This window comes from Microcaecilia unicolor, chromosome 5 (genome assembly GCF_901765095.1).
Source record: "Microcaecilia unicolor chromosome 5, aMicUni1.1, whole genome shotgun sequence".
In the NCBI taxonomy this organism is placed as follows: domain Eukaryota; kingdom Metazoa; phylum Chordata; class Amphibia; order Gymnophiona; family Siphonopidae; genus Microcaecilia; species Microcaecilia unicolor.
The window spans coordinates 108580176-108607116 of record NC_044035.1 but is presented as its reverse complement, the minus strand read 5'-3'; the positions used below and the strand labels follow the sequence as shown (position 1 = coordinate 108607116).

The window sequence follows — 26941 nt, the reverse complement described above, 5'->3', positions numbered from 1 at the left end:
ACATTGTTTGGAATTTATTTTGGTTTAAACCTTGCTTAAATAGTAACATAGTAACAAAATAGATGACGGCAGAAAAAGACCTGCACGGTCCACCCAGTCTGCCCAACAAGATAAACTCACATGTGCCATTTTTTGTGTATACCTTACCTTGATTTGTACCTGTCTTTTTCAGGGCACAGACCGTATAAGTCTGCCCAGCACTATCCCCGCCTCCCAACCACCAGCCCCACCTCCCACCACCGGCTCTGGCACAGACTGTGTAAGTCTGCCCAGCACTATCCCCACCTCCCAACCGCGAGCCCTGCCTCCCACCACTGGCTAAGCTTCTGGGAATAAAGAAGCCTGCTTTCTTTTGTGAGACCTGTTTGCTTTGGGAGAAACCCTGACTGTTGGAAAGTTTGCTGGGGAGAATTACAAACCTGTTTCCCAAACTGAAACCTGATTATTTTGAGAAACTCTGTTGAATTTGAAAGGCTTGTTTATGAAGGGGGAAAATCCTGCTCGGGGGCAGGTACTGTTTGTTTGCTACTGATTTTGACAACAAGGAGGGATTTCAAAAGGGCTATTGCCTCCCCCTCAGGAAAGGGGGCACAGACTTTGTGTTTAGTGGGCTGATGTACTAAGCAAGGCAGAACAGCCCTGCCTGAGAAGCCCTAACCCAGGGCTCTGGAGTGAAGTTTTGGTCATTAACCTGAAAAATAAAGGAATGTTTTGAAGTATCCACTGGTGGCAGTTTGTGAAGATCTGGCTATTCGCGGGAGGCGGCTTCCTCCCCCATACTGGAGCAGCGGGCCCGTTTACAATCTGAAAATTTAAATACTTTCTGCTCTAAAGGAAAAAATGAATACTAATTTCAAGAAGACCTTTATGAAATAAATGAAATGGTGGCATAAAAAAATACTTCTAAAGAAAGTATTAGTCAATCTGTTTAATAAGTGAGAGTTCAAACAGCTGTAAAATTTTACTAAAGTGCTTGTTTCTCTCATATAGGAAAACTGGAATTGTGCCCGATTATGTCTGGCCTGGTCATTTGAGAAAGTAATTTCCAGAAGAAAAGAAAATACAAATGTCTGGAAATTAGCTGGCTTTGGAGTTAAAAAAAAAAAAAACAGCAGAGAGAGAAAACAGCTGCCCTGGCTCCATGTGATGCAGCCAGATATCCTGTGATGAATGCTGAAATTATAGAACTTGACCCCTCACAAAATTACAGATCTGAGAGGTACAGATATATTAGCAAACAAGATTTAAAAGAAAGGTGAACAGTGTTTGGAAGATTAAAAAAAATGTATGAGAAAAGTGACTGAGAAAGAACTAGTGGTTTTTATTTCAAAACTGGGAATTACGAAGTCTAGATAGGGGCACCATGAAGTTTTATTTCACATGAAGACAGATTCAATAATATAGGTGTCTTTTTACAAAAGCACGCTAGCGTTTTTAATGCACACTAAAAATAAGCATGTGCTAAATGTTAGAGACGCCCACATATTTCTATGGGCGTCTCTAGCATTTAGCACACACTAATCATTAGCGAGCACTAAAAATGCTAGCACACCTTTGTAAACGGACCCCTAAGTAAGCTATAATACAGGGAACATTTACACAGAGCAATCTGCAGAAGATGGTTACTGGGGAGTAAATAGACTTTTATTTTTGTGTTCTTATAGATAGGGAGTAGGTGACAGCTCCTGAAGACAAGAATGGTTCAGCATCAAATAGTGAAGGATATTACAACATTGCAGCACTCAACCAATGCAAGTGAGAGAGGCATGAATTTAAAATTTACGTACCGTACACCAAAGAAATTGAGCTGCTTCTTGCCTGTAGACAGAACAGTCTTTGATTTGAAAACAGTTTTAACTCTTAACTTTCTGAGGATTCTCCCCTTATTTGGCAACATGATCACTGACAGTTGTATGGCTAGACTGTTGTTAGAGGTTGAGGGGCAGAACCCGGGCAACTGATGGGGTAGAAAAAACTGCATCCTTCTCTTCTGACAAATACAGCCCCTCCCCCCTACCAAGTAAGTCCTGGGGGAATAGAGGTAAGGCTATGCTTCAGGAAGTTGAGGGATGATTTGGGAGCTCTAGATAGGGGAATCTGTTTAGGTGGATTTATTCTATGGGGGCTGGGAGTTCAGAGAGTGGGGATTGGAACGTTATGGGGCTGGGTGGGGGATTTCACTGCTATATATATATATATATATATATATATATATATATATATATATATATAAACTGGCAACAGTGAGTGCTCTTTGCATATATTCAGCACTTCTGCCTATCCAGATGGTGGTGCTGACTATACATGTTTGTTGCTAATTCTACAGTCAGCAGCTGACTCACAATTTCATGTACCCTCAAAGAACTCTAATTAGCTAAAAAATAAACACCTAAATTTATGTCACAAACATCAAAGAATAGAAGCCCCATTATACATTGCTCTCCTGCATTTATTCATAAACTCCAGAAAGGTTTAATGATAAATCCACATCAACAACATAAATAAAAAACAGGTTTTTTTTGTTCTAATAAACATACTCCTCCTTCACCATAAATTGAGAATCAAGTTCTGCCAATGCCTAGCCAAATTATTTGTTCAAAATATAGTCCTAAATTAATCCTGGTCAAAAAGTTAGATTTTCACAGCCTTCCAAGTCACTTAACCCTCCATTGCCCCTGGTACAAAATAAGTACCTGAATATATGCAAAACCGATTTGAATGTAGTTGCAAAAACCTCAGAAAGGTGGTATATCAAAGTCCCATTTCCCTTCCCTATCAAAAGTCAGTGAGGGAACCATTTTTAACCAAACTTGCTAACTAAGGGGACCTTTTACTAAGCTGGAGGGAGGCAGACAGAAGGCAAATTAATGAAAGATTAAATTTTTAAAATCGTGATTAATAATGAATGCATTAAGTGTGACGCTAACTGTGAAACTGTGATTAACATGAAGCCCTATTAAGTACTAAAAAGCTATGCTTAACTTATGGGCCGGTGATGTCAAGGGCTCAGGCATTTGGCACCCTTTAGCGCTGGCGACCTGGACCATAGCCTCACCTGGTCTATAGGTTAAGCTGGCCCTGATCCAAATGGCAGATGGAATTTAATGTGTACAAATGCAACAATAACAAAAATACCAATCAAATCACATTTAATAGCTTGCACAGGTAAATGAAGAATCCTGTCTACAATTTTTTTAAGTATCAGAAGCAGGGTCCTCCAAAGCTCTCTACATCTGCCCATCTTGAAGATCATTTATCATTTATTACATTTGCTTACCACCAAATCTGCTCCCAGCAGAACAGTGTGCTGATAATTGCCAATTTTTTGCACATAGTTTTCTTATGTGCTAAATTCCTCTCTGCCTAGGACAGCCAAAACACACAAAGCCCATGATGGGGAAGCAGCAGCTAGGGTGACATGAACAGGAAAAGGTACAAAAATGTGGCAAAGCACAGCAAACAGTGGCATGAAAAGCCCAAGACACTACTGTTAGAGGAAGAAAATATTATTTTTCTTTTTTCATACACAATGAGCCTTCATTAGAGAAACTTAAGACCTTGCTTAAAACCTGGCTGTTTTATTAAACCTTGGTTGATGTTATCCCTGATTTTAGACAATAATGAATGTTTTGACTTTTTTTTTCTTACCCACTTTTTGTGTCTCATGTATTTTTATTGTTCCATGTTTTTTATTGTTCTATATTCATTTCCCCCTTCTTGCCTTCACTGATATTTGTGGTTGATCATTATATTTTGTTACAAATAACATTCTATTTGTAAACTGCCATGATGGCTTCTGAATGGCGGTATACTAATTCCTTTCAAATACATAAATAAAATTATTCTGTGTTTTCATTGGGGGGAGGGGAGGGAGTCATTTTGTTTTAGGAGCAAAACACCCCAGTGGAAAGTGCATAACAGAGCAGCTGTTCATGCCACATGTCAGCAATAACAATACAGCAAGTTAGTGTAACTGAACCAAGACAGCAGGCCTGGCAGTGACAGGGCCTAGAAAAGACTGGTAAAGCGGTGGCATAGGACGCAGTAGCACTACATGCAAATAAGTGCAGTGAAAAGATAGGATTTTCATTTGTTCTGTTTTCTTCTGAAGTCTTGCGAGGCCACCAGTGGAAGTCTCGGCAGCCATTTTAAAGAAGATGCAGCAACAGAAGGGTCAATGCCGGCAGCGGGCAGGAAAGACTGGGGACCTTTCTGTAAAAAAAAAAAAAAAAAATCAAAGTAATGATTTGTGTCATTTGGTGGGGCTGGTTAAAGGGACAAGGAGGGGTAGATACTTAAAAAAAAAATCAAAGTAATATCTGTGTCATGGGCTGGTTAAAGGGACACCCTAGTACTATTATATTCATGCAGAGATTTTTTTTTCTCCTGGTAAAGGGCCACTAAACAGACATCATATTATGAGAATTGGGTGCTCAACATTCAGAGTTTCTATTTATTTACTTATTTATGGCATTTTATCCCACATTAAACATGGATTAGACTGAAACCTGGGAGCATTTAAAATCTTGGTTTCCTGTGCCTACATCAAAAGAAGAAAAGATGGCATGTGGGAACTTGCTTGTTTTTGCTTTGTGGAACGCAGTGGTATATTATAAAAATTCACTTGCCTTTTTAAAAAATTATTATTACTATTTTACAGAGAAGGTATTGATTGAGGGAAGGGTTTCCTTCGTGCAGAACTGTCCAGAGTTAGTCTAAATGTGCCAACATTGTCCAGTTCAGCACACTATTAGCAGCCAAGTTCATACAAAATTAATTAACTGGCCAGGAGATGTTTCTGGCCTGTTAAATTGTTTTAAATATTAGCCAGCATGTTCTCAACTTGCAGAGGCTGGTCATCCAGGGAAACCTTTTTCCCAATGCACTGTGTCACAACCTTCACTGCTTCCTTGCTTTTGCTTGAGGTTAGTGATGCTGACCACCACATCATCTCCATGGTGACTTGCTTAAGGTGTTGGAATCACTTGCCTGTGGAAAGTGACTGGGGACTTAGCTTGGGATGTGAATCGCTGGCTTTATTTACTTTTTCAATACCACTTGCACTTCTGGATGGAGTCCCCAGTTACTATAGTACCCTTCTTTGAACCTAGCTTGAAAGGGTGGCGTTTCTGCAAATCATGTAGCATACTACTGTTTGAAAAATGGCCCATTAGCTTTCCTCTATTAATGGCCTTCTGACAGTGCATGCATTCTGCATTATGTGGAGTCTCAAGCACTTTAAATTACCCACATAGCTCTGGTGTTTTACAAGATTTCCTCTCTGCTTTCTTGATAGCTCCTAGTGCTGTTGCTGCTGGAACTACAGCTGAGAGCAGAGCAGCAGAAGAAAGGCCAGAGGCATTTTTGACACTATCTACTATCCACTAGAGAAAGGCTGTTTGTGATGGCAAAAATGAGTAGAAAAAAAAACCATCCCCCCCCCCCCCCGGATTCTTTATAAGGTGCGGTGAGTAGAGTATGTTAAATTGGGCATTCGCCCAATTTACCCATGTTACTTAATTGCGTAATGAGCCAATCAGTGGTGATAATTGGCCAATAACAACCAATTAGCAATAATTAGAATTTGTATGCACTTCGTTTTAGGTGTATTCTAAACAGGCACACATAAATTCTAATGTGCGTAGCTGAAAAGGGGATGCAGCCATGGGAGGAGTGTGGGTATGTAGGGGGTATTACTCAAATTTACACGTGGTGTTATAGAATTCGGGGGGGAATGTGCCTACATCTAGGTGTGGGTATCGGGGTGTAGCCAGACTTCGGCGGGAGGGAGGTTCAGAGCACGAGGTGAGGGGGCACATTTTAGCCCCCCCACCATTTTTGACCCGCTGCCACCACCAACTTTGACCCCCCCCCGCTGATGACCCACTTGACCCCCCCTCCTGCCGCCAATCCTCCCCTGCCACCACTGTCGCCTACCTTTGCTGGTGGGGGACCCCAACTCCCGCCAGCCAAGGTCCTCTTCTTCCGGCGCAGGGCTTCGTTCTGTTTCTGTGAGTCTGACGTCCTGCACGTTGTACATGCAGGAGGTCAGACTCAGAAACAGAACGAAGCCTTGCGCCAGAAGAAGAGGACCTCGGCTGGCGGGGGTTGGGGACCCCGCCAGCAAAGGTAGCAGACGGTGACGGTGGGAGGGGAGGCTGAGAGGGTCATCGGCAGGGGGGGGGGTCCAGGGCGAAATCTACAGGGGCCCAGGCCCCCGTGGCCCCATGTAGCTACGCCCCTGGTGGGTATGTATACCAGGTTTTCAGTTGCATAAATGGCCATACCTAAATGTAGGTGTGTTCCCTGTCACTATGCCCCATTCTATAAACTGTGCCTAATTTTAGACACATTATACATAATAGCACCAAGCACTTTTTTTTGGACATGTCTAGATTTTAGATGCCATTTACAGAATCTGGCCCTTTGTGCCTTTTTGTTCACCAATAATAATGCACGCTCGTTCCAAATAGTGCACATTCATGATAGACATTCATGTTGGAACAAACAAAAGAAAACAAAAAAAAACATTGCTGTAAACAACATGGGAAATGACAAGGCACACATTTTCAGACTTCTCATCCCTGCTACCCACTGTACCTGTGGGGTTACTCTTGCCCTTGGTGCTATAATTTCCTACCTCCTCACTATTACACTAGAAACTACGAGGTCATTATACAGTTATATGTTTTGTGCCATGCTAAACATATAGCAGCTTACTTTAAAATAACAGGGGCCTTATACATGTAATGGGCATGCATGTTTAGAATACTAACATTATAAGCACCAAACAGGTAGCTAATCACTATTCTGTAAATATGCATGTATCTTGCACAGTGTGTATTTGTACAGTGGGGGTACATGGGGTTGAAGCCTACTACTAATCATTTCCATAGTGTAGGTGCTTTCTCTGTCCCTAGGGGGCTCACAATCTAAGTTTTTTTGTACCTGGGGCAATGGAGGTTTAAATGACTTGCCCAAGGTCACAAGGAGCTGCAGTGGGAGTCAAACCCAGGTGGCCAGGATCAAAGCCCACTGCACTAACCATTAGGCTACTCTTTCAGCCTGGGCAAGGTGTGAATTTATAAGACACAAGCATATCTGTAGCAATTAGGCTCTATCACTAGTTCTACGGCTGGTCTAAGTGCTCGAACCTAACTTCTAGGGATGCAGTTTAGCTGTTAGGCGCCTATTTTCCTTTGTAGAATATTAGCATATGTTCCTTTATGGAATAGGCTCCTATCAGGCTATATACATCCACCATGGTGGCAATTATATAAAAGTTAGGTGCCATTTACATGTGCAAAATCAACATCAGGTCACCTAAGAGCCAGCAATGCGCTCATTGGTATTCTATAATGGGAAAACAGGCACATGCATGTGCAGCATGTCACATATAAGTGCATGCCCTGAAAGGGGGTGTGTTTGGGATGGAGACTGGGCAAGCAGACATATTCTACAAATGTCAGGAATGGAGATGCCATTTAAAAGATATGCCCAAATGTGCACCTCTTATGAATAGCAACTAAATGGCAAGAGAAAATCACACTTTTGACCTGGAGTATTTTTTGGTGCATTGTGCTGCTGGTTAGCATCTCAGTGTCTGGTCAGGCCTCACTCTTCCAACTAGCTACCTCTCTGCCCTCACCTAACCCTCTGCAGCCCCATTAAATCCCACTCTTCTCTATTTTGTCCCTTTCTCCCTGATATTAACTTGTAAGCTCACAGTTCACACTTAATAAGGAAAGATCTTCCTAATCTTTCCACATAGTACACTACTGTTGTTACGCCGTACTCAATAACTAATGACACATGTGATATTCTAATGGTTTGTTAGAAGATGTAGCTGTTAAATGCCTCAATCGCAGAAGTTTGACATTCAGCTCCAAACACTCATGAATTCAGCAGTCACCTTAGTCTCAACACAGCTTCGTATTTCACCACACATCTTCAAGAGACTAAACCTAGAACATATATTTCCTCCTCAAATCACATTATCACATAGTACATTATACAAGAAATTAAAACTACCAAACAATATAAAAATTAAAGCAGCATACAGATTGTTCTTCTCATCAGGCCAATTAATGGATTAGATGTCCATGTGAAAAATGGTACCTGGGGCAAACAACAAAAATAACGGTTAAACAAAGGATTGCACAACATCTGATCAATCTTAGAATTAATAAGGATGATGTTCCTTTAATTGGCCATTGCAGATTAGCTAAACATAGGACGGATAGTGTTACAGAGAGGAGGGGATATATCGGCAATTCTGATATGTAGGGAACAGTGCATGATATATTTAGAATACCTTTGAACCTTGGGGGTTGGACAAAGAAATTAATTGGATACAGGTTTAGACCTTGTGGCCTCCCTGCGCTATGCCAGATTTGTAATTGGTCATTTCTGCTGGCAGCCCATCATCCAATGGTAGGCTTCTGGTCCATACACAATTTGTACAAACTGTTTGGTATGTAGATGCTTTCATTTTCTTTTTTTTTGTATAATGTACTATCAGGCTTATTTTCGAAAGAAAAGGACACCCATCTTTCAACACAAATTGGAAGATGGGCGTCCTTCTCACATGGTCGCCCTAATTGGTATAATTGAAAGTCGATTTTGGGCGTCCCCAACTGCTTTCCGTCACAGGGATGACCAAAGTTCAGGGGGGCGTGTCAGAGGTGTAGCAAAGGAGGGACTTGGGTGTGCCTAACACATGGGCGTCCTCGACCCATAATGGAAAAAAAAGGGCGTCTCTGACAAGCACTTGGACGACTTTACCTGGTCCAGTTTTTCTTACGACCAAGGCACAAAAAGGTGCCCAAACTGACCAGATGACCACCAGAGGGAATCGGAGAAGAGCTCCCGTTACTCCCCCAGTGGTCACTAACCCCCTCCCACCCTAAAAAAAAGACTTTAAAAATATTTTGTGCCAGCCTCTATGCCAGCCTCAAATGTCATATTCAGGTCCATTGCAGCAGTATGCAGGTCCCTGGAGCAGTTTTAGTGGGTGCAGTGCACTTCAGGCAGGCTGCACTTCAGGCAGGCAGACCCAGGTCCATCCACCACTAGCTGTTACACTTGTGGTGGTAAATGTGAGCCCTCCAAATCCACCAGGAACCCACTGTATCCACATCTAGGTGCCCCCCTTCACCCGTAAGGGCTATGATAGTGGTGTACAGTTATGGGTAGTGGGTTTTGGGGGGCTCAGTGTCATGTCCCCTACCTTAACGCAAGCGGTGTCCTTGGGCTGCGCAGGGTCCCGTCGATACGCACACTTGACTGGCACAGCCCTGAGCCATTTGTGTGTAGTTCTTCTCTGGCTGCAAGCTCCTTGATTGCTTTGCTTCCATGCACCTGGCTCTGCTCTTCCTTTGCCTGGTTTCCCTTGCTTCTCTCCTATTGGCCTTCCGGTTCCTCTATCCCCTGCTCTTGTCCTATGGCTATGCCCCTTCTCCCTGCTGATGTCAGACACCAGCACTTTATCAGCTGACCTCTCCCTAGACTCCTTGCTTCGGCTTCTACTTTGGTAGGTCTTACTTGCTCAGTAGTGTGCTTCTCCTCTAATTTGTTCTTTATTGCTGACTCTGCCTGTACCTGGATTACTCTTGTGTCTGCTGCCTGCCTACTGACTCTGCCTGTACCTGGATTACTCTTGTGTCTGCTGCCTGCCTACTGACCTTGCCTGTACCTGGATTACTCTCGTGTCTGCTGCCTGCCTCCTGACTCTGCCTGTACCTGGATTACTCTCTTGACCTGCTGCCTGCCTACTGACGTTGCCTGTACCTGGATCACTTTCATTCTTGTCTGGCCATCACATTCATCACCCCGCTTCCTGCTCCATCTTGTAAGCCCTGCAGGCTGCCCGCATCTAGGGGCTCAACCTCTGGGGAACGGCGGTCAGCACAGGTGAAACCCAGGGTTGTCCGGCCGCCAAGCAGAACCTGGTCTGAGTACCGGGCTCAGCAGCGTTCTACTTGGTACAAGAACTCACAGGTCTGACACTCAACACACAAGGTAAGGGAGCTATGTATCTGGGAGCTTTTTCTGAAGTCCACTACAGTGCCTCCTAGGGTGCCCGGTTGGTGTCCTGGCATGTCAGGGGGACCAGTGCACTATGAATGCTGGCTCCTCCCACAACCAAAGCGCTTGCATTTGGTTGTTTCTGAGATGGGCGTCCTTAGTTTCCATTATCGCCGAAAATCAGAAACGACCAAGTCTAAGGATGACCATCTCTAGGGACAACCTAAATGTCAAGATTTGGGCGTCCCCGACTGTATTATTATCGAAACAAAAGATGGACGCCCATCTTGTTTCAATAATACAGTTTTCCCTGCCCCTTTGCCAGGACGTCTTGTGAGGACGTCCTCAGGAAAACTTGGGTGCCCCTTTTGATTATGCCCCTCCACGTGATATGTGTGATATGAGGATATTTTATGGGAAATGTATATTCTAAGTTTAGTCTCCTGAAGATACCATTGTGGTGAAACAGGAAGCTGTGTTGAGACTAAGGTGACTGCTGAAGGTGAAGTTGAATGTCAAACTTCTGTGACTGAGGCATCCAGCAGCTACATCTTCTAACAAGCCATTAGAATATCACGTGTGACATTAGTTTTTGAGGATGGAGTAACAGTATGTACTATGTAGAATGATTAGGAAGATCTTTCCTCATTAAGTGAGCTTACAAGTCAATATTGGATCCTGTGAATTGACTGTTTAAGTAGTGGCTTGGTTGTATGAGTTGAGTGAAGACATTATTATAGCAAGATTTGAGCATGGATTGCTTTAGCAGGAGCTTGGGTTGGGCTACATTTTAGTTTTTGTATATTTTTTCAGTTTTTCTATATGATACTAATAAAATTGTTTAGATTGTTGCATGTGCTAAATCAATGATTTAATATGATGATAATGAATATTCATGGCATGGATATATTTGCATATAATGAAGGCAGGGCATGTATGTATGTATCCTGAAAACCAGACTAGCTAGGTGTTTCATGAGGACTGAGTTGAAAACCCCTGGGCTAACAGTCACAGAGTGTGGGTGTTTCTTCCATGTATTTTAGATAGAACTATCAAAAGCACTGCCCAATAAAATTCCTCGGAAAATTCCCAGTGCCGTGCTGTGATTGCTATTAGATCCTGTAGAGCAGAGGTCTTCAAATTCAGTCCTCAAGGTCCACTAACCAGTCTGGTTTTCCACAATGAATATGTATGAGACCTATTTGAAGTCACTGCTTCCATTGCATCCAAATAGATCTCATACATATTCATTGTGGAAATCCTGAAAACCAGGCTGATTTGTGGACCTCAAGAACTGGATTTGAGGACCCCTGTTTAGAGCCTCAATACCACTGAGAAACATAGAAAACTGCCCAGGCTGACTCAATCTAACCAGGAAAAGAGACGACCAGTGTTGACCAGAAAGAATATTGACAATCCAGCTTACTCAGCAAGTATTTTGCAACAGAAAGTCTGAAGGTGGCCAGACCAGGGTGCCTCATGACTCAAGCAGCTAGATGTTATTCCTGAGGAGATTAGAAAACCCGGAGAGTACATTCTGCTAAATTGCCTTGGAAACTTCAACCTGATCTGTGAAGGACAGAACCCTAGTAACAGATAGGAACAAGGATTTGGGTAAGTTGGAGCTGGAGTCTAGCAGATAATATCAGGAGAATAGCCTTTCAGGTTGTACCAGAGGAGAACAGTAGTGGAGTGATGGCTGTATTATGGGCTATTTTGATTTTTTGTTTTCTTTATTTCTGTTTATGGCTGCTGCAAATAAATTTGGGGGATTTCACCAGTAAAGATTTTTTTTTTTAAGTTAAAGAAACAATATTTTCTGGACAGTGTCTTTGGAAAAAAAAGTGGAGATTCTTGTTTTAAGTGCTTCAGTTGGTGGGGACTTTGGGACAGTTGCTTTTACTCTCATCCTGCCCTACCAGCACCAATAATTTTTTTTTTTATTTCACTGTAACTCTTCCAGAGTAGATATACACCCCACCCATGGAACATGAGTTACACCAGAAAAAGATCAAGGATTCAGAAGGGTATGTTTACAGAAGTCAATAGCTTCTTATATCTTAGATGTGGTCACATTCCTCCTCTCCCCATAAGAAACTTGGATCATATTGATATATAGGGAAAGTTGTACTGACATTGTCATATTGGCTGTACTGGGAGAAAGTTGCATGGCTTTTGTGAAATTTACTATCAGCCTTATTTTCGAAAGTGTTGGGCGCCCATATTTTGACCAAAATCGGGAGATAGGCGCCCATCTCGCAAAGGCGCCCAAATCGGTATAATTGAAAGCAGATTTTGGGCGTTTTCAACTGCAATCTGTCGCGGAAACGGGCAAAGTTGATGGGGCGTGTCGGAGGCATGGTGAAGGTGGGACTGGGGCATGTTTATCAGCCGAAAAGAGATGGACACCTTCGGACGATAATCGAAAAAAAAGGCGTTTTTAGCGCGAATTTGGGTCATTTTTGGACCCTTTTTTTCCACGAATAAGTTCCAAAAAAGTGCCCTAAATGACCAGATGACCACCGGAGGGAATCGGGGATGACCACCCCTGACTCCCCCAGTGGTCACTAACCTCCTCCCACCAAAAAAAGAACTTTAAAATCTTTTTTTGCCAACCTGTATGCCAGCCTCAAATGTCATACCCAGCTCCATCACAGCAGTATGCAGGTCCCTGGAGCAGTTGTTAGTGGGTGCAGTGGACTTCAGGCAGGTGGACCCAGGCCCATCCCCCCCCCCACCTGTTACATTTGTGCTGGTAAATGGGAGCCCTCCAAACCGCCCCCAAAACCCACTGTACCCACATGTAGGTGCCTCCCTCCAGCCATAAGGGCTATGGTAATGGTGTAGAGTTGTGGGCAGTGGGTTTTGGGGGGATTTGAGGGGCTGGATTTTCAGACTATTCCTAATGAATATGCGTATGGCATATTTGCCTACATTGGAAGTGGTGTACAAATACTGTTTGTACAACAGCAACCGAAAAAAAAAAACCCACACAGCTGCAGTAACTAGCTAGGGGGTGCCCAAACACCAGTTTAAGCACCAGTATTCTGTAACACCAAACATCTGTGCGACTGGACGAGAAAAAATGGAACATTAACAAACATTATTAATGATCAGGGATCATTCTCAGCAGTTTATCCATCATTTCAAAATTTTTTTTTTCAAAAGGAAAAACTGTAAAAATGTCAAACTGAGAACAAACAAGGGAGCAGAATGTGTGCCGAAGAAATGTTTCAGGAAGTGGCTGCTGTTTCCTAACACAAACCATGTGATCTGCGTTGACTTCTGTGCTCCTAAAAACTGCCCTGGTGTGAGAGTGATTCAAAAGTTGGAACAGAAAATGACCTTGATGTTGGCCTGGATTCCAGTTCTAATACCTTTTCTTCTTTGCTTTGGTAAGTGCTTCTTTGCAAAACATTTTCCTCTTCCATGTGCTCAATCTGTTGATGACATCCTACAAGCACGCAGTTTCCAATAACATACTGTGGTTTAGCAATGTTATTCTTTTTGATTGTTGAAAAAGGTTGAATGATTAAGATAGTGTGTAGATTCTGCAAACCTGCATGCTAGGTCCAGAATAGGTGCTGTGAGAGGACTTCCAGAGAGGAAGAAAATTCCATTGGTGGGGATTTTACCTGCTAGGAAATTGCTTTTAACCTTGGAAAAAGGCAGACTTAGAGTTAAATAGGTAATCTCAGTGTCCTTATTTTATTTTAAGTTCCTTTGCTCAGTTAGCAAAAGCAGTTTAGGGAATAGTTTTATTTTAGCATTTAAACTCTCTTTTACACTTGCACAGGCTAGCATGTGAAAGTACTGGGTTTAAAAAAAAAAAGTTTACCATAACATCAATACAGACCACAGAAAGTAGTCCAAGGAAACCTCGGTGTAGAGCAGTGATTCCCAAACGTTTTCAGTTCACTGTACCCTTCATGTCCAAGCAATTTTTCATGCCGCCCCCCCCCCCCCCCCCCCGGGTCACACAGGTCTCCATCTTTTTCTCTGCACAAATATAACAGTGCTAGGATGTCCCTATAACCAGCCCCTCCAAATGACACACTGATTATGATTTATAACAAATTCTCTACCTATGAAAAGGTATTCCATTATTATAATTCCTCTTTGTACATCTGTATGCTGCACAAGCCAGCATGTTTAAAAATATAAGTGAGATTAAATTAAAAAACGCTACCAATAATAAAGAATGACTGCTTGGATGCAGCAGCTCATAGGTTTTGCTTGCTTTGATTTGAATGGGAAGGGAAACAGAGACTGACCTATTGGCTTCAACTTTTTGTCTTCATCCCGTCTCCTATTTTCATCCAGCCTCCTTGGCAGTTGCTTCTAGGAGTCCCGAAGGCTGTCTGCTCCCTGTCCCTCCAAAAAACAAGTGCGAGGCCGCAGAAGACTTCATGCATACGCAGTCAGTTCTGCTGGTCCTCTGCCCCAGCTGATGTCAACTTCCAGTTCCAGGGGCAGAGGACTGACAGCACATGCTTGAAGGCTGCTGCAGACCTGCACTTGCTTTTTTTTTGTTTGTTTTTTTTTGTTTTTCTGACACTGCTGTCTGCAGTAGTAGTTCGGGTGGGAGGGAGGTCAGGATTTTCCACAGCACCCCAGACAGTTCGCTGCAGCACACCCACACAGCTCCCACTCTCCCTGATATTTGATTTATAGGCCTTTCAATCAATAAGGAGGCTAGCAGGTTTAATTAAGACATCTCTATCAGTCAGTAATTAGCTCTTAAAAATACAGTCTATTTAGGTCTATAGAGGCAAACATGCAAATAAAAAATGTTTTAAATCTTAAATACTAGCATAGTCTAAAATATAACTCACAATCTTAGGGGACTTCAGTTTACATACTCTTAATCCATTAGCAACTTAATTAACAAATCACCACTACTAAAATGCAGACAGCACTTCAGCAGTGAGCTTAGAGCTATCTAGTCTTTTAAACTGAGTGTCACATGTTTGATTATCTCTCAGTTGGTGAGAGGTACTTGATGCTAAGAGCTCCTAGCACTCAGGGAACAGGTCTGATCCCTGGAAGGTAGATTAGTTGATTTGGAGGAGTTGAGGCAGACAGAAAGGTATGTAGATGAGGCCTACAGGAACATAGTAGAGACGTTCCACCTCCAGTCTGGCAATATCTGTGTTGCCATGAAAGAGAAAGGTCATCTGAAGGGAGAGCATCACCTTTGAGAGGCGGGAACTGATCCTGTATCCAGGACTTGCCCTCCAGGGGATGCAATATCCTCTTGCACCAATGTATCTCCAGGAGCTTCTGCCCAGGAGGGAAGGGTTAGGATGGTCATTTTAGTTGGAGGTTCAATCATTAGGCATGTAGATGACTGGGTGGGTGGTGGATGTGAGGATTGCTTGGTCACTTGCCTGTCTGCTGCGAAAGTGGTGGAGCGTGTCATCTAGATAAGATTTTAGATTGTGCTGGGGAGGAACTGGTTGTCTTGGTACATGTGTGTACCGACAATAAAGGAAAATGTAGGAGGGAGGTTCTGGAAGTCAAATGTAGGCTCTTAGGTAGAAAGTTTGAAATCTAGAACCTTCAGGGTAGCATTTTCAGAAATGCTCCCTGTTCCATGTGCATGACCCAAGAGACAGGCAGAGTTCTGGAGTCTCAATGTGTGGATGAGACGATGCTGCAGGGAGGAAGGCTTTAGATTTGTTAGGAATTAAGCAGCATTGTGGGGAAGGGGAAGCCTATTCTAAAAGGATGGGCTCCACCTTAACCAGAGTGGAACCAAGTTGCTGGCATCAATATTTAAAAATGAAATAGAGCAGCTTTTAATCTAGAAACTGGGGGAAAGCCAACAGTCTCTCAGAAAAGCAGAGTTTGGAAAAAGGTATCTTTGAAGGATACACCCTAACATGGAAGATAGGGCATCCCAATAGTGAGGTTGCATTAAAGGCCATAGAAGACCAGATGACTTTAAATAAAGAGTAGACAGACTTGACCGATTGTAAACTATCACTATCAACTGCTGAGCAAGTTGTTAATAGGAATAAAAAACATTGTTTGAAGTGTCTGTATACAAATGCTAAAAGCCTAAAAAAGAATATGGAAGCGTTAGAATATATAGCACTAATTATAAAAATAGATAGATATCTCTGAGACCTGGTAGAAGGTAGATAACCAATAAGACACTATCATACCAGGGTATGAATTATATCACAGTGATAGGGTAGATCAAATTGGTGGAGGGGTAGTTTTATATGTTAAAGAGGCCCTTGAATGATACAGACTAAAAATTCTGCAGGACACAAAATACACTTTGAATCCTTATGAATAAAAATTCCATGTTTAAAGGTGGAAAGGATATGAGTATACAATCGTCCACCAGGACAGAATGAATAGACAGATATATAAAAGTTAGAAGAAATTAGGGAAGCTAACAAGCTGGGTAATACAATAATAATGGGTGATTTCAATTACCCAAATTAATTAAGGGATCAGAAGAGCAAATATCCCTCAACAAATTTGGCTGGCTTCTGAAATATCTTTGCATGACGTCAGAGCCGTAGCGAGGGGAGCTGACACCCGGGGCGGGTCGCCGCTGCGCACCCCCCCCGGGTGCAGCACGGCGCACCCTCCTCCCGCTGGAGCGCCCCCCCCCCCCCCCGGAGCGCATACCTCCCCCCCCCGGAGCGCATACCTGCGGCAAGGGACGGGCGGGAGGGCCGATCCGCCCCGACTGCATGTTGCTGGGGTATGTCGGGCAGTGCACCAGCGCAGAGCCGACACCACTCAGTGGCGTGCACCCGGGGCGGACCGCCCCCCCCACCCCCCTGCCCCCTGCCCCCTCCTTCCTACTCCACTGCATGACGTATGCTTAAAGTTGTGCTGCACAAACAAAATTCCTTTGACAGATTCAACCAGTAGGGAAACAGAAAGGAGATCAGGAATGCCTTTCTCTCTCTTTAGCACTCCCATGTGTCTCTCATTATGTGGGTAGGTGTGTTGGTCATAGGCACATAAAAAGAAAAAGTGGATATTTTCATAAAAATTAAAAATCCTGGAAGACATATCTGAAGATGTCCATAAAGAGGACATGTCCTCTTACAAGAGGTGCTTAAATATGAGCTTTTCACATTTTTAAGTGCAAACAATTTTTGAAAGGCTCAGACGCAGAAGAACAGCACCGATGTGTGCTTGCACTTCCAGTTTTGTCTAGGCATGCGCACAAGGGCTGTGCTTAATGCAAAGCCTTTGTGCGTATGTGCCAGGCACATTCCTCTCCCTGCTTTCAGTTTACTAGTGCGAATTAAGTGCACATATCATTTGCATTATGATTTCTTCCAGCATCCCGGAGCTACTTTTTGGCGGTGTTGCATTTTGGACTTTAGCTCCCAGCTCTTAGAATCGGCCCCTGACTGTGATAACATGCTATCCCCTCCCCAATCTGGTCTCTGGAGAGGGACATCTGTCTTGTTTCCTTTCCCAATGACCCTGCCGATAGGCCGTGTGCTCATTAGTATGCATTTGGTTCCTTTGTGTGTCTTAAAAATGTGTAGTGTGTGCAAAATTGGTTGTATGTGCAATCTATGAATTAACACACACACACACAATCGATTTGCATGTGTAAAAGGTTTAACTCGTGTAAAAAAAAATTATTAGAATGAATGTGTAAAATGAATTTTAAAAAGCGCCAAACTGAGAATGAAGTAGAATTTTTTGCTTGTGCATATGCTTAGGAAAAGGGATATAATGAACTATCATTCTATTTATATCTATACAAAACATAACATAGAGGGGGATAATCGAACGGGGGCGCTCATCTCTAGGGACGGCCCCGTAAAGGGGCGGGGCAACCCGTATTATCGAAACAAGATGGACGTCCATCTTTTGTTTCGATAATATGGTTGGGGACGCCCAAATCATAAAATTTAGGTTGACCTTAGAGATGGTTGTCCCCGGTTTTTAGCGATAATGGAAAGCGAGGATGCCCGTCTCAGAAACGACCAAATCCAAGCCATTTGGTCATGGGAGGAGCCAGCATTCGTAGTGCACTGGTCCCACTAACTGAATGTAAAAAGGCCTTCCCTTACCGATCCGGAAAGGAAATGCATGAAGGAAATTGCATGCAAATGAGCTGCTCGCTGTTAGCTCATTAAAACATGATTTCCTTCCTAAGGAGGGGAAGCGACGGCAGTTGAGGATGTCCAAAATGTTTGAAAGAAGGTCGTCCACGCCTTCATTATGCCTCCACTAACACACACATACCTCCCCCCCCCCCCCCCAAATTTCAAGGGAGTGGAGTTGAATGGAGTGGAGGAGTGGCCTAGTGGTTAGAGCACTGGTCTTGCAATCCAGCGGTGGCTGGTTTAAATCCCACTGCTGCTACTTGTGATCCAAAATCCAAATAAATAAATAAAGAGGGTGTCAGAGGCATAGCAAAGGCATGGATGCCCTTCTCACAGAAACATCCATAATGGATGCCCTTCTCACAGAAACATCCACATTTTGGACGTCCTCAACTGCGTCACAGGGATAAAGGACATACTCTAAAAAAACAAGACAAAAGTTTTTGAAGTTGTTTTTTTCGGGGTAGGAGGTGGTTAGTGACCACTGGGGAAGTCAGGGGAGGTCATCCCCGATTCCCTCCGGTGGTCACCTGGTCAGTTCGGGCACCTTTTTGATGCTTGGTCGTGAAAAAAATTGGACCAAGTAAAGTCGGCCAAATGCTCGTCAGGGACGCCCTTCTTTTTTCCATTATCGGCCGAGGACACTCATCTGTTAACCACGCCCCCAATCCCGCCTTCAGTACACTGCCAACTCGCCCCCTTGAACTTTGGTCATCCCTGCGACGGAAAGCAGTTGAGGACGCCCAAAATTGGCTTTCGATTATGACGATTTGACCGACCTTAGGAAAAGGACGCCCATCTCCCGATTTGTGTCAGAAGATGGGCGCCCTTCTCCTTCGAAAATAAGCAGGATAGTAACATAGTAGATGATGGCAGATAAAGACCTGTATGGTTCATCTAGTCTGCCAGAGTAGATAAACTCATTACATAAAGGTAAGAGGTGATACAACATATGTACACCTGATCTTGATTTGTTCATGCTGTTTTCAGGGCATAGACCACAGAGGTCTGCCCAGCACTGTCCTTGTTCTAAAACTTCTGAAGATGTCATCGAAGCCCTTGAAAAGCTCCAGTCCAGCCCATTCATATCTATCTAGGCCATGACCAAGGCACAGTCTGCCTAGCTCTGGCTTTGCTTCCCAATTACCAGTGTTGCACCTAGTTTCTGCTAAGCTTCTTCAATGCGATTCCTTCTAAACAGGATTCCTGTATGTTTATCCCACACATTTTTTGAATTCTGTTATGGTTTTCATCTCCATCACCTGCCGCAGGAGAGCATTCCAAGTATCCACTACCCTCTCGATTGAAAAAATACTTCCTGACATTATTCCTGAGTCAGCCCCCCTTCAATCTCAATTCATGTCCTCTAGTCCTACCACCTTCCCGTTTCTGGAAGAAGTTTGCGGATTAATACCTTTCAAATATTTGAATGTCTGTAGAAGGCAATATAGACATAGATATAACATCTGTACAGTGCTACGTTTGATAGTACTACAGAAAAGATTATTAGTCGATATATAAACTATAACAAAAACTCAGTTTTGTGGTATTATCAACCTATCACAAAATATGTGCTAAAAGAATTCCTGAGTGTGTCTACAAATGATAGCTAAGCGTTCTAATCCAGTGAAATAAAATAAGCAATGTTCTAGCATTAAAGAGGATGGGGATTTCTTTTCTCATTTACTTCATATGAGTCAGTTTCATGTCTGACACCAAAACATTTTAATTAGAAGGTGAAATTCTTCTTCTTTTTTTTTAAGCAGATTTCCTGAGTGCAGATGGTTCTGCTACTGAAGCAAATGAGGAGAAGATTGGTGAGCACATTTAGAGATATCTTTGTGCTGTGAACCTGTGATTAATCACATGGCAGCAGGAGAGTAGTTTAAAATAAAGTCAAAGTTAATGGTATCATTCAAACAAGCCAGTATTAAGTAAGACATGTATTTAATGGACCGGACTAGATTTAATTTGGACTTCTGCTTCTCTGGGCTGTGTGGGATGTAGGTTTTTAGATTTATTACTCACTTTTTCCCAATCTGAGTTTAAGGTGAGTTACATTCAGAAACAGGAGCTATTTCCCTCTCCACTGAGTTGATGGAGGGTGAATATGAAGTAAGGTAACTGATTTTTAACTCTTGCTTCCTTGTTTACAATCCCCTTCTCTAGCCACGAAGTTAATGAGCTGATTTGCTACATTTTTCAGCTTCTTGCATGTTTTGCATAGGTTTAATATTGTTGCTCACAAAATTTAATTACTGCCTGTTGCAAGCTTGGTTAAAACACGTTAAGCCAATCATTCACTTTGAGAATGATTTTAAAACGCTAATGCTTGCATAAACATCAACACATTTTGGTACCTATGAAACTTAGGGAGAGAGAGGGAGCATGCTTACTGGTATAATGATTCTCAGATGCTATATTTGGCCCTCTTAGATTGACAAATGTGTAATTTTCCATTCCCTTGTTGGCAGTAATCAGCCCTTGTTGCTAAGCAAAATTCTGAAGAGACTTTCTAAGTGCAAACATTCTGCATTAGATTCTAACAAAGAAGAATATTTGGAAGGAGTGCACTGAAGAGGAATTTCTGAGCACCTATAAGCAAGTGGTCGGCTAAATTGTAACTAAGTTGTACAATGAACAAGAATAAATATATATAATTATTATCTTTATGTGCACAAAGATTTTCTAGAACACATACAGGGTACTGTGATAACCAGCACAGCATAGGCTGGATGCCTTCCATCTTACTGTGCAGCAGCTAAGGTATGGAATAGCTGTGGGATTCGGCAATCCTTATACAAACCAAATTCATCACTTTGGGATCAATCAGGGACATAGCCAGACGCCCAATTTTGGGTGGGCCTAGGCCCAAGATGGGTTGGCAGAAGAACTCCGCTCTGTCCCACAAGTGATTTGGTCTCTCCCTTTCTCACCTGCATGCCATATGGTCTCTCAAACATCCCCCCTATCCCGCATACCTTTTAAATAGCAAATTTTCACCAGCAGCGAGCAACAACTAACACACACTGCTCATGTTGGCCCCACAGCCTTCCCTCTGATGCAGCTTCCTGTTTCCTCATAGGCAGGAATACATCAGAGGGAAGGCTGTAGGGCTGGTGCGAGCAGTATGTATCAGTCTTTACTCACTGCAGGCGAAGATCTGTTATTTACAAGGTATGCAGAAGGGACAGTTGTTAGGAGTTTTTGGATGGTGGGCCTTAGTGAGCCCTGCCAGCCACATCATGTGTGCTGCTATGCCACTGGGATCAGTGAAATAAAGTGCATGGACACTAGCTATTAACACATGCAAATCTAATCTTTGTTATATAGGTTGATAATTAATATTAAAGAGATGCAAATGAGGCAGAAAGTAAAGGTCCTGCATACATACAAACAGAATTTGAAAAAAATGTAACTACATTTCCTGGACTAGATGAATCTGTAAAGTAGGTTGCTCATGTGCTTATTCACTGTGTTAATAGGAAATAAACTAGTTTTGTATCTCATTAGCTTGTAGGAATAGATTTCATACTAAAATTATTACGAGCTACTACGTGCATGTTAGCATGCATGCATGTAGTAGCTGCAGCTACTACATGCATCCTAGCCTGTGAGAGTTAACAAAGCTATTAGCTGTTGCAAACTGGTGTGGAGCAGGAGTCTGTAAATACAGACCAGGGAAAGAAGTCAAGATTCTTACGCTCTTGTAAAACTTAAATCCCTATCTGCACATCTAGGTACACAAGGCAGTGACGTAGTAACAGTGGGCACAGACCCACCCACCTTGGACTCAGGCCTACCCAACGATGTGGCAGGCAGGGATCCCCAAGCTTCTCCAGCTGAAGACTTCCAGAATCTCTCCCTTCAGGAGATTGGGGTTCACTTAACTCCACTTCCTTGACTTCTCTCCCCCCCCCCCCCCCCCCAGGTACCTTTAAATCTTTTAGTTCTTCACCGGGAGAGAGAAGTAAAACATTCCTCCTGCTCATGCTGGCCTCAGCCTTCCCTATGATGCAACTTCCTGTTTGTGGAACCAGCGGAAAGACTTGGAACTGGTACCAGCAAGGGAAATGAGTTGCTGTTCGCTGCCAGCAAAGACCTAAAGGATTTAAAGGTAATGGGGGAGGGGAAAGAAGTCGGGGAAGTGGCGTTTAGTGGCCCACCGATCTCCTGGAGGGAGAGATGCTAGAAGTCTTCAGCTGGGAAAACAGGCTACTACAAAATGTGCTAAAACATTCAGCGGCATTTTGCTAAGCATACGTTATCTAATTTGTTTTTTTAGAAATATTTTTGTAGAGGGCTGTTTCATGGGCAGAGAGTGGGCATTCCTGTGCTACCCATCTAGCACATTCTGATTAGCACATGCTACCTAGATAATGTAGACTTAATGCAGGAGTACTTATCACCTCCTAAATAGGAGGCGGTAAATGCTCCCATGTTAATTTTGTGCAAGTCTCAAGAGCTAATGACAACATTAGCACATGATCTGCAAATAAAAAGCCCTAAAAAAAGTGTTGTATTAAATCTGGGATTAGTGCCTGGGAAAGTCCCGGGTTAGAAAGCATCAAGCCTGGATTTCAGTGCATTTTTGTAAAAGATCCCCCTTAGGTTGTAACCCCTCAAGGACAGGGAAATACCTACTATACTTGTATGTAACTCACCTTGAGCTACCACTGAAAAAGATATGAGCTAAAATGAATACATTTATTTTACTGTAATTTAATATATGGGCCCATTAACATAATCCGTCTGAGTATGACAATTTTGTTCTTTCAGAAATCAAGTATGTTGTCATCGGGTCATGCATAGGAGGAATTCTGGCTATAGCTTTTATAGCAGTAAAACTGTATATGATTAAAAAACACATGTTGGATAATGATCTATCAGGTAAGAAATATACATTCACCCTGTATAGACTAATGTTTATACTTCTGCCGGGTCACCCTTATAATTAACTTGCACATAGTAATGAGATGAGGCAGTCAATTAGATTGACAAAAACACAAGTGGAAGAGGTGTGGGTGAAAGGAAGGACAGTGAGGACAATGAAAAACTATAAGGTGATGAGGAGGTGATCAAAAGGTGTGGAGAGAAACCAGGAAAATGCTAAAGAAATACTCCTGTTTAGTATTTACCAGGGGCGTAGCCAGACACCCAATTTTGGATAGGCCTGGGCCCAAGATGGGTGGGCAGAAGAACCCCACCCCATCCCACAGGTGATTTGGTCTCTCCTCTCGTTTGCATGCCATACGGTCTCTCAAATCCTGCACACCTTTTAAATAGCAGATTTTCACTGGCAGTAAGCAGCAACTAATACACAGTATTCATGTTGGCCCCACATCCTTCCCACTGATGCAGCTTTCTGTTTCTGCATAGGTGGGAATATATCAGAGGGGAAGGCTTTGGGGCCGATGTGAGCAGTATGTATCAGTCGCTGCTTCCTGCAGGCAAAGATCTGCTATTTATAAGGTATGCAGGAGGGACAGTTGTTGGGAGTTTTCAGCTTGGGAATCTCTGCCAGCCACATCATAGGTGTGCTGCTACTGGTGGGCCAGAGCTCAAAGTGGGTGGGCCTAGGCCCACCGAAGCCCACCCTTGGCTACGCCACTGGTGTTTACTGAAGAAGCATTGGGAGATGAACCACTGATTAAGGAGAGTGGAGTAGATATGTTACCATGTGGAACTAGTACAACTGAAGGTGAACAAAGTAATGGAGCTGGGTGGGATTGTAGGATGCTAAGGACACTTACACTGTTGAACATTGCTTTTCAACCAAGTCCTCAGGACACACTAGCCAGTCAGCTTTTCAGGATATCCTCCTTGCTATGCAAATCTCTCACATGCCTATGCATTGTGGATATCCTGAAAATCAGACTGGCTGGGTGTGCTTCGAGGACCAGGCCGAGAAGCGTTGTTATAGAAGTTCTGATGGGAACACTTCAGGACCTGTTCAACGAAACTCTGGAGATGAGAGTGACTCTGTAGGACTGGAAAAGGGAAGACACTGGCCTGCTTTGTAAAGATGATCATGGAGAGAAGGTTGGAAACTAGTTAGACTAGACTAACATGCTAGTTAGTCTCACTTTGCTGCAGTTACATCCTATAACACATATGCACCACTTTGCAATATAGTGGGTAGTGCCCTTACAAGTGACTACACAGGCCCAATTATAATATAAGTAATCCATTTTACCATAATTAGCTCAAGGTGGATTACAATGACATATAATCAGTTATATTAGATCTTCATATGAGTCCAATTAATAACAGATCCTTATAGAGTCCAGGTAATATATAATCACTTAAGAAATGTTTTTTTTTTTCAAATAATCAAGTCATGCTAACGTTTTCAGCACGCAGTAAAATAGAGTCACCCATATGTTCCTATGAGTGACTTACCGTTTAGTGCATCCTGATTAGTAGCGCACACTAAAAACGCTGCTGCTTAGTAAACAGGGCCCCAAGTTTTCAAAGCCTGTCTAAAATCCCTTTGAGATGACAAGAACCTTACAGAACAAGGGAGTGAGTTCCACAGGATATTGTTCTAAAAACATATGTATATTTCCAATTTTGACTAGAAATATGAATATTTAAAAATGTCTCCATCAGCCTTTGCATCTCTACTGAGTCATGTGTAATTGTCAGGTAGCTTCTTGATTTCACCAGGACTTCAGTGGAAAAGTTAGAGGTGGTAACTGTGCTTAAACCTCCTGTATTTTAAATGATCTTAAAAATGTAAAAATTGGACCTTACAAGCTTGGCTCATTAGTTGGGTACAGCTATACTTGCAGTTTTCTGAAATACGGTGCTTGCATATGTAGGTTGCAAAATTGGCACATCTAAGCACTAACTCTTGCAAATACAAGCTGCTGGGTGATGTCTCTCTCATTTTTGACCCCTTATTTGCATGAAATGCTCACTCCCAGTGCATGTGTCGGGAAATTCATGTGCAAAAGTCTCTGTGTTCCGTAGGCCTTTTAAAAAAAATAGCCAGGAAACTGTGACTATTTAGATGTCTAAATTTATTACACAAAGAGCATTGACCATTTTTGTAGATGTCCTCAGGTACAACTTCATCTTTTTAGAATTTTTTCCAAGTTATGGTCTTCTGAATTGTACATGTTACTCCAAATGCTGTTTTATCAGAGACAATATGATCTTTTTTTTTTTTTTTTCTGTTGGCTACTCCTCTCTCTCTGTGATACACTGGAATAGGCAGTTTGTGTCTGCGGTGTGTTTTATAATATAACACAGGAGATCATTTTTTGGACAAATAATATTGCAACATCTGTCTTATTTTAAACATAGAAACAGCGAACATGACAGCGGAGAAAGGCCATATGGCCTATCCAGTATAATCATCCATATCTCTAACACAGCTTTATAATCTTTTCCTCTCCATTAGAACCTCTTTTTGCTTCTCATATGCTTTCTTAGTACATTTCTGGCACTGTCCTCGTCTCTATCAGCTCCACTGGGAGATTGTTTCACATATCATGGAGGAGTGGCCTAGTGGTTAGGGTGGTGGACTTTGGTCCTGAGGAACTGAGTTCAATTCCTGGCACAGACAGCTCCTTGTGACTCTGGGCAAGTCACTTAATCCTCCATTGCCTGCCGCATTGAGCCTGCCATGAGTGGGAAAGTGTGGGGTACAAATGTAACAAAAAATAAAAAAATATCCATCACTCTTTCTGTAAAGAAACATTTAACTTTAGACCCCAGGAAAAAAAATGAGAAGACTTGACAGTCATTACTTATCCAAAAAATGATGTGCATCTTGATGGTGTACATTGTCATGCTTTGGATTAAATATAGAAAGCCTGCCTGTCGGCCCTTTGCTTCATTTGCATACATCCATTCCTTCTTCTTTCATGTCTTCACTGTGGTAGATGTAATAGTTAAATCCAAACTCGTAGAGCTTTTATCTGCTGCAGTAATGCAAAAATATGTTTGATGTGTGTGGCAAGGGAAATTTGCTTCTTCACCCAGTGTCAGCAACTTTACCCACAAACTGTTAAATGCAGGAAATCAAGACAAGGTAGAAAATGCACACCGATATACTGACTTCCTGAAGTTCTATCATGATTACGAGGCCATCTTAATAAAGCTTTTCTTCAAAGTAAAGCCTATTCTCATGCAGAAAAGGGGCTCTTCAAAAATCACAGGTATAATTATGCACACTAACAATAACATGTATTCTTATATGTGCTGTGTGCATAGGCATTCACAGGGTCAAAGCAGGGGTACAGTTCCAATGCATTTGCATACTTTATATAAAATATGTGAATACATTTGTATAGAATGCATACATGTTTGTTCCTGCCTCAGAACATATATAGAAGTGTAAATTCGCATTTGTGTACATTCTTGGTGCTTATCATTTGCTGCAGACTGGGGTGTCACTGGGACCATGGCCCCACCAATATTTTGCCTAACAAGTCATAAACTGGGGGGGGGGGGGGCAAGGTAAGAGATTGGTTTATTTGTCCCCTCCAGCCAAAATGATGTTCCGCTGCATCTGATACTTATTGTACAAAGGCATACGGTTGCCTATCCAGCTTATTTTCGAAAGAGATCGCCGGCCATCTTCCAACACAAATCAGGAGATGGCCGGCCATTTCCTGAACCTGGCCAAATCGGTATAATCGAAAGCCGATTTTGGCTGGTGCCAACTGCTTTCCGTTGCGGAGCCGGCGAAACTTAAAGGGGCGTTTCGGCAGGGTACAGAAGACAGGGCGGGACGAGGGTGTGGTTACGAGATGGCCGGCTTTGCCCGATAATGGAGAAAATATGGCTGGCTCTGATGAGCATTT

General features: G+C 42.7%; 1 protein-coding gene and 1 long non-coding RNA gene across 4 annotated transcripts in view; one reads left to right on the top strand and one right to left on the bottom strand.

Moving 5' to 3' along the window:
- Positions 1–4858: 4858 nt before the first annotated feature.
- LOC115471157 lies at positions 4859–25497 on the bottom strand. The gene is made up of 3 exons (XR_003942283.1): positions 25415–25497; positions 11191–11194; positions 4859–4870 (listed from the first exon to the last, which is right to left on the bottom strand). It is a non-coding gene; the product is annotated as an uncharacterized LOC115471157 (long non-coding RNA).
- TMEM273 (transmembrane protein 273) overlaps positions 13110–26941 on the top strand; it is a 33406-nt gene continuing 19574 nt past the window's right edge. The window contains exons 1-3 of one of the 3 annotated variants that reach the window (XM_030204857.1): positions 13110–13421; positions 19892–19942; positions 22905–23015. In XM_030204857.1, the coding sequence (XP_030060717.1) occupies positions 13136–13421; positions 19892–19942; positions 22905–23015 (448 nt within the window). In that variant the 5' untranslated portion in view covers positions 13110–13135. Of the gene's footprint in view, positions 13422–19888; positions 19943–22904; positions 23016–26941 lie in introns of all 3 variants that reach the window. The other 2 variants (XM_030204856.1, XM_030204858.1) reach the window with 2 other exon arrangements.